A 12,863-nucleotide genomic window follows, 5' to 3' on the forward strand; every position below is an offset into this window, starting at 1 on the left:
ATATATATATATATATATATATATATATATATGTATGTACATGTACACACTCGCATGCACTGCTGTATATTAATGTAAAGGGCAGGAATAGATCTGATTGGTGTTCTGGTCTAGACAATACATGTAATGCAGCAGTGTTATTAAACACTCGTCTTGTTCTGTGCGTTGCGAGCTGTTTGCTTCATTTTGGCAGTGAGGTGATAACGTGGTTGTCACCATCACCATGCTGAAGTGATCGTACGACGTGCAAAGAACACTGCCTGGACCATCCTGCAGAGAGAGAGCATGTCGCTCATTAGATTATAGTCTCTGTTTTGCCTTGTGTGTGACTTGTGCTTCACTGATTCAGGATCATTTGATCAGGTCCACATATCCCAAACACAAAGATCAGGATTGACGTGTGGGCTTATGACAGTGCCTGTGATACCGAAGACTCTCGATTAAGATCCCGATGCTAACGGAGTGCCCATATTGCCTTGGCCCGAGCAGATTGTGTCCCGGGATTTATTTAAACAGGAGTTGATTGTCGTCTGAATTTTTTCACAGATGTATTTGATTTGTGTTGATTCAAACTAAATGTTTTATAAATAATTTATTTCTGAAAGCCATTTTGATTTGGGGTTTAAATTAAATATATATTTGATATTATTTACATTCACTTCATAATTGTGTTCTTATGTTCTACTTTTTATATGTTTGTTGTTTCATGATTTACAACTTTATTTTTATTTTTGGTATTTTACAGTTCCTTTTTGGCCTTTATGTTGGAAGCGCATGCTTTTCCCGTAAGATGCTTGTCCTCATTACCATAGCAACAGCCGTATTGTGAGTGTTTCACCTGCTCTCCTCTCACGAGAGACCTAGCGTAGCCACTGTTGGCTAACTCACACACCCCACACACGCGCCTCTTTAATCTGCCCATCCACAGAGGGCCACTGCAGGCTGATGGGCGTCTGGGGATTTTGCCTTACTGAAAAGTAGTTCTTCATAGCAGAAATATTATGTAGGTCCACTGATTCTCAGTCAAATTATGAATCTTTGGTTAAATGTCAAATCACATAAAAATTAAACCATCACACTTAAAAATCCATTTCCACTGAACAAGTAATAAACTGTTAAAGTACTGCTGAAGTACTAATAAGGCACTACTGTGCGGGGGGGTTATGTTTAAATGGCCTCCTGTGGTTAGTGGCGGTAATGAAGTTACCCAGAACTCTCTTCTGCCTGCCTTCTCTTCACACTCAGTACGGAACAGCCCAGCACATCCTGTGCAGGTGTACTGGTACACAGGTGCACTGGTCTGCTGGTGCACTGACCGTGACCCTTTCCACTGTCCATTTTCAAGACTGTTCTCCTCATTCTCTGCCATTTGGCACCATTTAGCACTTAACACTCTTCACCTGTTCTCATATCATACATGAACCCCAGTAACCAACATATCTCCCTGAATTATTTTGACATCTTTCTATTTTACTGTTTTAATATTGTTGTTTTATGTTACACACATGAGTAAAGTCTGAAGAATGTTTTTCTTAAGTGTCTGGTGTTAAAACAGATTTTTAAAATTCTGTTTTTCAGCCTCGCACGGTGGCAGGATTCCGTGGAACAGTGAGATACGCTTCTGTCAACGCTCACAAAAACAAAGTAATACCTCCATTTTCACTGCGCCTGTAGACGTACATCGATGCTTTCGTTGATATTTATGTCTTAATGTTCTTAGTTCGTGTTAGACATGAGGATGTTCTGTTAGTTGATGAATTATTTTAGGATCCTAAGATTTCTTTTACAGTGGAAATATGACATCATAAGTAGTGTAATACACACCACTCTGTTAGTCAGTTTTATGCCCTAACGTTAAGTGATCAGTAACATTATGTTGTTACTTGGTTAAAATAGGAGATGGGTCGTCATGACGATCTATGGTCCCTGTTTTATATGCTGGTGGAGTTCACTGTTGGACAGTTGCCATGGCGAAAGATCAAAGACAAGGTGAGGTTTCCTGGCTGGTGTCGGTGTGGTGACTGAGCGCAGGGAGGCGATACGGTTGGTTGACGTCTTGCTCTGTGAGCAGGAACAAGTGGGTCAGATCAAGGAGCGCTACGAGCACAAGGTGCTCCTCAAGCACATGCCCACGGAGTTCCACATCTTCCTGGAGCACGTGCTGGGCCTGGACTACCACGCCAAGCCCGACTACCAGGTACGGCCACGCTGCCATTACGACACAATACCAAACACAAGTGAGGACCACAAGACATACGAGTGCTCCAAAACGGCAAATAATCGAAATACCCCTCAAAATGCTGCAGTTGTCCTTTCTGCACTGAATAAATTGGCATTACAGATAATCATCCTCTGTAGTTCATCTAGGGAGCATCAAAGCAGAGAGAATCCTCTTATCTTTAGTTTTCTTTCAAAGACTTTTTCTTGAGCCCGAGTCCTCCACCCGTGTCCTCCACCCAGATTCTGAATACTCTTAGCAGGTCTTTCCTCTTCCAGTCTCTTAGTCTCATCAGTTCTTGCTACAACCACTCATCCACCACTCGTCCAGATCTGTCCAAACAGACCTCGTATTGCTCCATGGATGGTTTTATCTTTACTAAGATGAGTTATTCTCCACTTTTATTTCTTACCCCTGACCTCTGACATCTGAATGTTTCCCATTTGTCTGTGATTCTCTCGTTTAACACCCAGGTTTCAAACTATGCTTGATGTCATGCACATTTCGTTTTTTTGGTCTTCTGCAGATTTATTTTAGTTATGTGAAGATTCCGCAATCTGTCATGACTGTTCAGTTTCCTTTGACTGGTTGTCATTGCTGGTTATCAGACTGTCCAGATACGCAAACTGGTGAACTTGTCCAAGCTTTTGACTATGTGCAGTCCGTTCTGCATTCGTGTGGCAGATTCATCTGTTTCTCCTCTAAGCTGGTTGCTACAGGACCAACCGTAGATCTTTCATGTGTCTCCAGTGTCTGCTCTTCCTGTAGAAGAACGTTGTCTTCTCCTTTGCTCTAATATTGTTAGAAACCATAATGAGAGAGAGTATACGCAACTTTCACACGCATGCACCCGCGCGACACGGAATTTGAGACTCCTAATAGCTCAAACAAGTTGACCATAAATACAACCAGAAAATCCAGGAAATTTGTCTCTTAAAAGTCTCTTAAACCTACATGGGATGAGTATATTTACATTTACGTTCACATTTGTCATTTAGCAGACGCTCGTATCCAGAGCGACTTACCGAAGTGCTTTGTCATTTCCTCATAGAATACATCCTAGTACAGTAGGTACTAGAATACTGTAGAATATAGGGATCAATACCTAGAAGTACAAAATACATAAGGTCTATCTTAAACAATGATAACTGCAATAAACAGTAAATAATACCCTATACATAAACAATACCCTATAATGAGTATTAATTTAGTCAGCCAATAAGGGAGTAGTGTCAGTGGTCCTTTAAATATTCTACAAATAGATGAGTCTTCAGTCTGCGTTTGAAGACTGCAAGGGACTCTGCTGTCTGGACAGCAAGCAGGAATTCATTCCACCATCTTGGAGCCCTGACAGAAAATAGTCTCGATGCTTGTCTCCATGAGATCTGAAGCCGGGTATTTCAAGCCGAGCCGTACTTGAGGTTAGAAGTACGTGAGGTACGGATCGGGCTTTGACCATTGACGTCATGTATGAAGGGGCTGGTCAATTTTTGGCTTTGTAGGCAAGCATCAAGGTTTTAAATCTGATGTGTGCAGCTACAGGGAGCCAATGAAGGGAGCGCAGCAGTGGAGTAACATGTGTAAACTTTGGAAGATTGAAGACCAGTTGTGCTGCTGCATTCTGGACAAGTTGTAGAGGTTTGATGGCTCTTAGAGGAAGACTAGCAAGTTGCAGTAGTCTAGCTTTGAGATCACAAGAGACTGCACAAGCACCTGGGCTGCCGAATCCTTCACATGTTACAAAGGAGAAATCTGCAAGACCTGCTTGGATTTGGAACATGAGTTGAGAAGGACAACTGGTTGTCCAAAGTTCTACCCAGACTACGGGCAGCTTCGGATTGTGATACGAGGGAGTTCTCGAAGGAAAGTGTGAAGTCATGGTGTGCGTTGTAGGTACCTGGGATGAACAGACGCTCGGTTTTACTGTACATATTTCCTGTATTATTTTCTGTTTGCAGCTTAGAGACTCATAAATAATTACATATGTTCTATTAGACCATTATTTAATCAACAAATTTAATGGTGGCCTAAGACTTTTGCACAGTGCTGTAGCTTCCGATTGGTATTTTGGTAAATAATAAATTAATATACATTGAAAAGAGTTCATGTGAAATAAACCCCAATATAAAACTGCTTATGCAGTGTTGATAAATGCCTGTGTGTATAATGTGATTGGGCCTTTTTCACCTGTTGGTCCAGTTGCTGATGTCTGTATTTGAGAAGAGCATGAAGGAGAGAGTGATAACAGAGAATGAGCCCTTTGACTGGGAGAAGACGGGAACAGACTCGCTATGTACGAACAGCACTGCCACACCCCCTCAACAACATACACGGCAGACCGCGGCTATAGTGGGGTGAGCGCGCGCGCGCGCACATGCATATACACGTGTGTATATGTTTGTGTGTGTGTGTGTATAATATATTTGTGTGTGTGTGTATAATATATAATGTGTGTGTATGTATGTGTATATATATAATGTGTGTGTGTGTGTGTGTGTGTGTATATATATATATATATATATATATATATATACACACACATGCACACATTGACACTGCCTTGAGAACACCCAGAAAGGAACCAAAATGCATTAACCTTCATGTTTTAACTGTAACCTTGAAGATACTGTACCATCATCCATTTAAAGTCTTCAGAGTCTGGCTTCATTTAGTCTGATGACTCTGTATTGTTCAGCTGATGGGTAGGAAGGTTTTTTGCACGGACCACTTTCCTCCTTGGTCTCAGGCCAGCAGCAGTGTCATCGGGACCGGCTCTGATTCTGGCCCGATTTGATGCATCTGACTTCTCAGTCTGTGAGAGTGGCCCATGTTCCCAGTTCGATTTCTTTTCACCATTCCAGAGTGGTGAACGTGACTCCCGTTCCTGGAGAACTGCCAAGAGAGAACACGGATGACGTCCTGCAGGACGAACACTTGAGTGACCAGGAAAATGCCCCACCTGTCCCGTTACCCATCAGGCCTGGCGAGGCCGCCCTGGTGCCGTCCGGTGGGGAGGTGTGGGATGACACCGACTTCAACCGCAACAAACTCAGGATAAGCATTAGTAAGGTGTGCATTCCAGCTAGGAATATTTTTACAGATTTCAAGATATTTATTTAAATTCTCTTACTGTTTGTTTATTGGATCATTTTGCATTGTCTAAATTATGTATTTCTTAAATTGGATATTTGTGCAGTCTCACCAAGTCCACTGGCTCTCGGCCCAGTCTATAATTTTTATGGCCTGAAATATACTACATTAAATATGTGAATGGCAGCGAATGTTTATGGCCGGACAGACCAGAGGAATATGTCTCTCTGTCCCTCTCAGAACCAGGTAACTGCAGAAGAGGAGGAGCTAGCTGGAGGGGTGCAGCCTGTCTCTCCAAGGGGCGGAGACCCAGAATCCCCTGGTGCACAAGGCCGGCCAGTCAGGTATCGGCGCGTCAACAGTCCTGAGTCAGATCATGTGTCTGGGGACGGGAGAGATGATGCCTGTGATAAACGGTGAGGGGTGTGTGTGTCTGTCTGTGTCTGTGTGAGAGACTTTACCCAGACAGTTTACAAGAAGTAAAACTGCAAATATTTTATTCATGCAATAAACTGCTTGTGATTGTGTTTGTATGTTTTCCCTCCTGCAAGAAGTCTCTCCTATTAAGAGGACAAACGTGGTATTTCATTCTTAGTTGCTACTATGTCTTAATATTCACAATTACCTAGTGATGTTCACTGTGAACTGTTTGTACTAGTGTATGGGATACAGGGGGAACTCTCACTCACACAGTACCTGAGAAACAACACGGGGTTATCAGTAAAACTGCAGGACTACGGGTGTTAGCGATAATCTGGTAGCCATAATCCCACAGGTGTGACGTAATTGTCTGCAGGCTTCAGACACACAGAAACAGAGCTGCACCATGTGGGGTCATTGAGAGGCAGGGTTATGATGTCCATAGTGACACTAACACACCTCAGACACACGCACCCTCGTTGCCCTGACACACAGCGCTAAACGTTACTCTCATGAAGATGTTTTCCCTGGTAGTGTTTCACTTGATAAAGGATGTTTTTGAATGTTGCGATAATTAAAATTTCTGTTGCTTTCTGTCACTTACCATTGCCATATTAGTTTATGGATTTTAAATGTTTTCCATTGTATGTGCAGTCTAATCTGTGGTTAATTAAAAATGTGTGTTGATTTATGGGTCACACAAATACAACATCACTATCACTAATTAACAAATGCATTGTTAAAAACACTGATTGAAAAGGTTTAAACAGATTTTCAGTCTGGCAGAGATGCTGAGGCACAAAGATGCCACGCCATAGGACTGCTGTTCGTGTCCAGGGAGAGGAGTTTAGCACCAAGCACGCATGGTACTCACAGTCCAGTGCGCTTGAAGATCAGATACGACGGCATTTACATTTACAGCACATCTGACACTTTTATCCAAAGCCACTTAGAATTCTGACTGAACACAGCTTGAGTAATTGAGGGTTAAGGGTCTTGTTCAGGAGCCCAACAGTGGAAACCTGGCAGTGGTGGGACTTGAACTGGCAACCTTCTGATGACTAGTCCACTACCGTAACCACTGAGCTCCAGAGACGTTCCTGTGACCCAGTCTTTGCATGACAGTGACAGATAGACGGATTGACAGCGTACTAGTTAGACAATATTTTAGTTTCTAAGCGAACATGAAAAACATTTTTTAAATGATTATATAGTTATGTAAAATAAAAATAAAATCTCAAGTAAGGCACTCTGTGTGATGCCCACTGAATGTACACAGCTCATCAAACATCATGTGTGCACATCCCTCCCCTCTTATACACTAATGCTTGGCAATTGTGGACATGTTTCATAGTACAGACATCAGAGAAAAGTAAAACAGACAAGTCTTCTGCACTGAGAGTGAATTCCTGAATCGTTTTCCGTGTTGCTGTGGAGAAAAAACATCACTTTCTTCTCCTCTGCACATACGGGCAAGCGGTTGTTTCTAGGTTCGGGCCGGATAGCGTCCGGTTGTAGCAGTGTTGCGATCGTTATCCTTCGACTGTTGTGTTCTCCCACGGCTGGGGCAGAGTTCTGAATCTCCGTGCTGTCTCTCCGTGGTTGCCAGGTCCCGCGTGGACATGCTGGGCTCGCCCTCACGCCACATCTACTCCTCCCAGCCAGCGCAGATGCTCTCCCTGGACGTGGGTCCAGCCGATCGGCAGGCGGGCGGCCCCCCCGACGTCTCGGCCAACGGGGACCTGGAAGCCCACAGCAATGCTTACATTCGCTCTGTGCCCCTGGCCGAGGAGGAGGACTTCGACAGCAGGGAGTGGGTGATCATTGACAAGGAGGCGGAGCTCAGAGACTTCCACCCGGGGGCGGAGCCTACGACGTCAGGCACCACGGACGAGGAGCCGGAGGAGCTGCGACCCCTGGAGGAGCTCGAGGAGAGAAGGAGGCGAGGAGCAGGTGGAGTTGATGCTGCAGTGCGGCCCAAAACCCATCGTGGGACTACGGGATTGGTTGGGGAGGAGGGGGCGGGGCCGAGCCCCAGCCAATCACCTGGTCACACACTGCTGCATACCAGCCCACAAAGGAGGGAATCCGAGCCATTTGGCCCACACAGACAGGTAAGAACGTGTGTGTGTTTGGGGATTTGTTTTCTGTACCTTTCACTCCGTGGTGAATGAGATGAGTGTTTCTTGTGGTTCTTTCACGTTGGTTTGAGTTTCTGTTGCTGTTTGATTCGTGAGTCTTTTATGAGGTCTGTGTGTCCTCGGTGGTCCAAACCCTCCCCCAGCTCACACTTCAGCCTCCCCTGGTTTCAAGATCTATGTTCTCCAACATAGATTTGCCATGACTGATGGTCATTTCCTCCTGGTGCCGTATGAACTGTTGGTTCGTGGGTATTTCTTTCCGTATTAGTACTGTGATGATCTGTAGTGTTGGAAAGGACGTTAACTTTAAATCGGGCTGAGGTTTTCTTGTCATCTTTACAGATTTGAGAGGTACAGTTCTGTTTCATATGAGCCTTGTGTTTAGTTGGAGCTCTGCACGGTCTTGTGTAAGGAGTTTACACCATGTGTAGTTTGCTTATAGGTAGTTCTGTGCCACAGAGGTAATGCACCACAGGGGGAAAACTCAGATGTGAAAATAGCGTTAGTGTAATTGTGTGCTTGTGATTGTAGAGGTTCAAAGGTTGAGGTGTGTGTGTGTGTGTGTGTGTGTGTCTCACGCTCCCCTTCTTCACAGGTGAGGTTTATTTGCACATCTTGTGTGATGCAGGAGTCTATCTGGTGGGAAAAAAACCTCCTCCAAAACATCTCAAATATTTAATCACATTTACTTCACATCAGATGAGACACAGTAAAGTCTGTGATAAGCATATCTATGAACGATACAATTAATACGCATTACATAATACTGCACGACTGAAATCATCACCGCTTGTGTGCGTTTTGTGTGTTTATAGGTTCAGGAACACACACACACACACACACACACACACACACACACACAGCACTGCACACATCCATAATTTTTTTAGTCTTTTTTCTCCGCCTGATCCCTCCACTCTTATTGGTCTCTTTCAGTTGGAGGAGGACAGGCCACACCCACAACACTCTTTCCCGAGGCCCGCCCATTTGAGAAGACTGGCGTCGTATGTGTTCTCCTCCTCTACCATGGAGACGGAACTCTTCCCTCACGACCCCGCCCTCGGGGGGCCGGCCATTCAGCGCAGCCGCTCGGCCGAGAGCAGCCCCGCCCACCGACACGCCCACCGCAGACACATGCCCGTGTTGCCAGGCAACCCCAGATCACGGCATTCTATGCTCAACCTCCCACGGCTGCATATTCAGCAGATGTTGGCGAAACTCATGAACAAAACCTGATACACACGTATACATACATACATGTGCAGTACTGCTTTAAACCAGATTTACCCAGACAGTTTACAAGAAGTAAAACTGCAAAAATTTTATTCGTGCAATAAACTGCCTGTGATTGTGGGGTGGGTGTGTGTGTGGGTGTGTGGGTGTGTAATGCAATGCTCTCTGGCTACAGACAGACAGAAGAATGTCTGTGGTTCAGTTGTAGCTAAGCTAGCTTAGACCCTGATGTGCTCTAAAAGGAACTGATCCTCAGAGACCCTGTACAGTTGTACATCACCTTCTTTATAGATGCAAAAACAGAACATTTTTAACTCTTATAAACTGGACCATTTGAATGCGCCCCAGTGACGGCCAGGGCTGTCCCAGCAGAGAGCCATCCTCAGTCCTCCTGCACTGAATACTCCGAGTTTGTGCTCGTCCTCTAAACAAACATCACTGTCTTCACTACCGCCGTGCGATAGGCCACAGGCATGTTCCACCGCAACTCTGAATACGCATCAGTGTGTGTGTGTGTGTATAGAATGCAATAGCGTTGGGATTTAAGGTGTGTACTGTTTTGTGTTTTTGCCTTGAGTTGATTGTCTTTGGTAATATCACAGATATGCAGTAGATTATCCAAATATCAATGACTTCAAGATCAGCTGAAGGGAGACCACCATACTCAAGAGGCAGAAAGATGAAACGCTCGGGTGGGTGTGGGTGGGTGTGTGGCAGGATGTCAGCTGAAGGACAGGGTTTTCACGCTAGCTCTTCTTTCTGGCCTCAGCACAAGTAAGCTGCTCATGTCCAGCGTCCCCTGTAGGACGAGCCATGCATCACATCCCTAAGCAACTGACGGAATGTGAATAAGGCCACTCCGTATGGGCTTCCCGGCAACTCGGAGAGCTGTCTGTCTTCGCGAGCGAGGACAGACGGGAGTTGCACGGCAGCACCCACGACGCGTCGTGCACGTTTTACGTAGGCCATTGGAGGAAATGCAAACGGGTGCGGCACCACGGCCGGGGCCTGGCGCGTGAGCCGTAGCGCCATGCTCATTACCTCATGTAGTAATATACAAAGTCAGCTGAGGAAAGAAGGTGTGTGTGTGAGAGTGTGAGTTATGCTGTGGGCTGTTACAGCATCATTCTAGGATTTGTCTTCCTCTATAAGAATGACGTTTTTATTCTCTTAGAGCTGCTGTCGAGCTTTGCACAGACTGATTTTTTGCGTTTGACATTTTTCCCTCTACTGCCGACACAAGACGTGCGTTTGCTTGAGCACTTTTAACAGAATGCTTTACTTAGCTTTTTTTTTATGTATACTTTTGTAATTTGAATGCAAACACATTGAAGTCATCATGGCAACGAACAGAGAGGTGGAGGTGTCATGTGGCTCTGAAATGTTTATGAAGTGTGTAACCCTTAAATTAATAACAGCAGGTTTTCTGTTCTGTTGGGTTTCATATATATACTTTTTTGTTGTTGTTGTTTTTTTAACCAAAATGCTGCTTACTCAGTTTGACTCATTACATGCTGTTGGAAACTGATGAATATTGAAACCGTGTAATATGAGGTGTATCAAAGGGCAATAGATTTGAAGGCAATAGCTCTGTTCCTTAAGAGAATAAGTCTCTTTTCTGGTTGAGTTCTTTAATGAAAAGTATGTGCACATTCACATGCTTGGCACCATTTTTTACATTGAGTAAATTATATTAAGTTACTAACTTACTTATTAACGTATATACACCTGAAGCCATGTTAGAAAATACAGCTCTTAGAAATGTACTGTATGGCCAAAAGTATGCGGACACTTGGTCATCATGACTATGAGCTTGTCGTCTTTCCCAGTCCTGTGTGGCTGTTGCCCTGGCGATAACAACCTCCCCTGATGTTCGACGGGAAGGCCTGGCTTGACGTTTGGTGCATTCCAGATGTGTGGTGTGGTGTTCAGTGGAAGGTTACGGGGTTCCTTGGAACCATCCTGGCCAAACCATGTGGTCCTGATGGAAGAGGGAAGAGCTTTCTCTGAACCACCGTGAGACCTGTAGTTCTTCAGAGGTTTCACAAACCCATTTGAAGTGACTGAGCTCTCTGGTTTGCACATCCCGCCTGTCCGTCTACGTGATGGCTGTTTATGCACCTGTCAGTAATGGGTGTGACTGAACTCCAGAAATACGAAGGGTGTCCCCGTACCTTTGGCCATAGCAGACAACTCATTTAGTCAGTTCATGAATCTCACATTCAAACTGAGAACGTCCTCGCCTGCTTTGACAAGTTTGTTTTTCTCAACCTACACCGGGAGAAACTTGACTCGACCAGCCTCCTAAAACTCATGCTTGGAGTTGATGGATTTATTCACCTTTCTTTAAGTGTTTTCTCTCTCTCTGACTCGGTTATGTTTGTTGTTGGGCTTGTTTTGTTTTTTTTTATCTTCATTAATTTTCATTAACAATGAATGTAACTTCAGTGATGGAGGTAGAGTGAACCAAACGTTGTGGTCTAGGATGTTAAGAGCAAACCTTTTGTTAGTCTGTTTTTGTGATTCTCAAAATGCCTCTTATGTTACCTCTTCTGTATGGATGCTGTCGGTAATTTCGGGGCTGAACTAATCCCTGACCTTTTAACAATCAGGAGGAATGCATGCTCTCTCTCTCTCTCTCTCTCTCTCTCTCTCTCTCTCTCTCTCTCTCTCTCTCTCTCCTTTTTTTTAAATCATTCTTTGAGTACTCTTGTTTGTTTACTGGTATATTGGAAAGCACTAGTTAATACCTAGTTATAATAACTATATAATTAGAATTGTAACGGTGAGTAGGCGGACGCATGTGCGGAGAAGATAGAGATTTATTAGGGGCAAATCCAAAATCAGAGTCGTTGTAGCAGTGCAGGGTCATAGAGCCAACACGGAGAGTATGTGGATGCATTACAAAAAACACACGAAGGCAAACTGGGGAAGCAGGATATGACAGAGGCTAGGAGACACTCGGAGGCTCAGAAACTCAAAGGCACAGAGTACAAACTTATACACATGCATTCATACACATAAACAATGAACCTAGACCTGAACACAATGCTGAGACATCCGGAACACGACAGGGTTTAAATACATGAACTTAAGAAGGTAGAAACGAGGGACAGGTGTGGAAAATCAAACCAGGGCCAGAGAAAACGAAACTACGACAATTAACTAAAATACACAACATGGGGAAAACATGGAAACTGGGAGGGACTAATCGTGACAAAAATATTATAAATATAATATAACTTAATTTCTGTAACACTTATGTATTTAAGATACAGGTCGACGTGCTCTAAAGTATGTAAAATTTAAACCAATAAATAACAAAAAAAAGTTAGACAATTAAGAGAATAACAAGACGTTACCAGGAAATGATTAATTTTCTAATAAAGTGAAGTAAAAATACATAAATATAATGAGAATTTTTTAAAAATAGCATTGAAATACGTGTTTAGGAATAAAAGTGTGCTGTTTAAATAAGAGATGGGTTTTGTTTCAGAGAAGGTGCCTGACGCGTATGATGGGGTGCAGAGTTCCAGCTCTGAGGAGCATAAAAACAAAAAAATGCCTTTTTATAAGTGTTGTGTGCTTGGCTTTGAAATGTTCAGTAAGCTCTTATTCAGTACTTCTGGAACGTAATTTGTCAGGCATTCAGGTATGTGTGTTTTGTATGAGTGCCATTAAGAGCTTTAAATAAGAATACAAGGGATTTGAATCAGTTGTGAATATTACAGGCAGCCAGAGGAAGTGGTGCCAGACCAGGT

The 12,863-nt window shown here is 43.8% G+C and overlaps 1 protein-coding gene across 4 annotated transcripts in view; it reads left to right on the top strand.

The window, feature by feature from the left end:
• The window catches only part of ttbk1b (tau tubulin kinase 1b), a 28,562-nt gene that overhangs the window by 6,704 nt on the left and 8,995 nt on the right, over positions 1-12,863 (top strand). For all 4 annotated transcript variants that reach the window (XM_035532848.1, XM_035532852.1, XM_035532849.1 and 1 more), the window contains exons 7-13: positions 1,579-1,644; positions 1,897-1,989; positions 2,072-2,197; positions 4,418-4,572; positions 5,080-5,287; positions 5,549-5,724; positions 7,338-7,842. In XM_035532848.1, coding sequence (XP_035388741.1) covers positions 1,579-1,644; positions 1,897-1,989; positions 2,072-2,197; positions 4,418-4,572; positions 5,080-5,287; positions 5,549-5,724; positions 7,338-7,842 — 1,329 coding nt within the window. The remainder of the gene's footprint in view (positions 1-1,578; positions 1,645-1,896; positions 1,990-2,071; positions 2,198-4,417; positions 4,573-5,079; positions 5,288-5,548; positions 5,725-7,337; positions 7,843-12,863) is intronic.

Source organism: Electrophorus electricus, chromosome 13, assembly GCF_013358815.1.
Source record: "Electrophorus electricus isolate fEleEle1 chromosome 13, fEleEle1.pri, whole genome shotgun sequence".
Classification (NCBI taxonomy): domain Eukaryota; kingdom Metazoa; phylum Chordata; class Actinopteri; order Gymnotiformes; family Gymnotidae; genus Electrophorus; species Electrophorus electricus.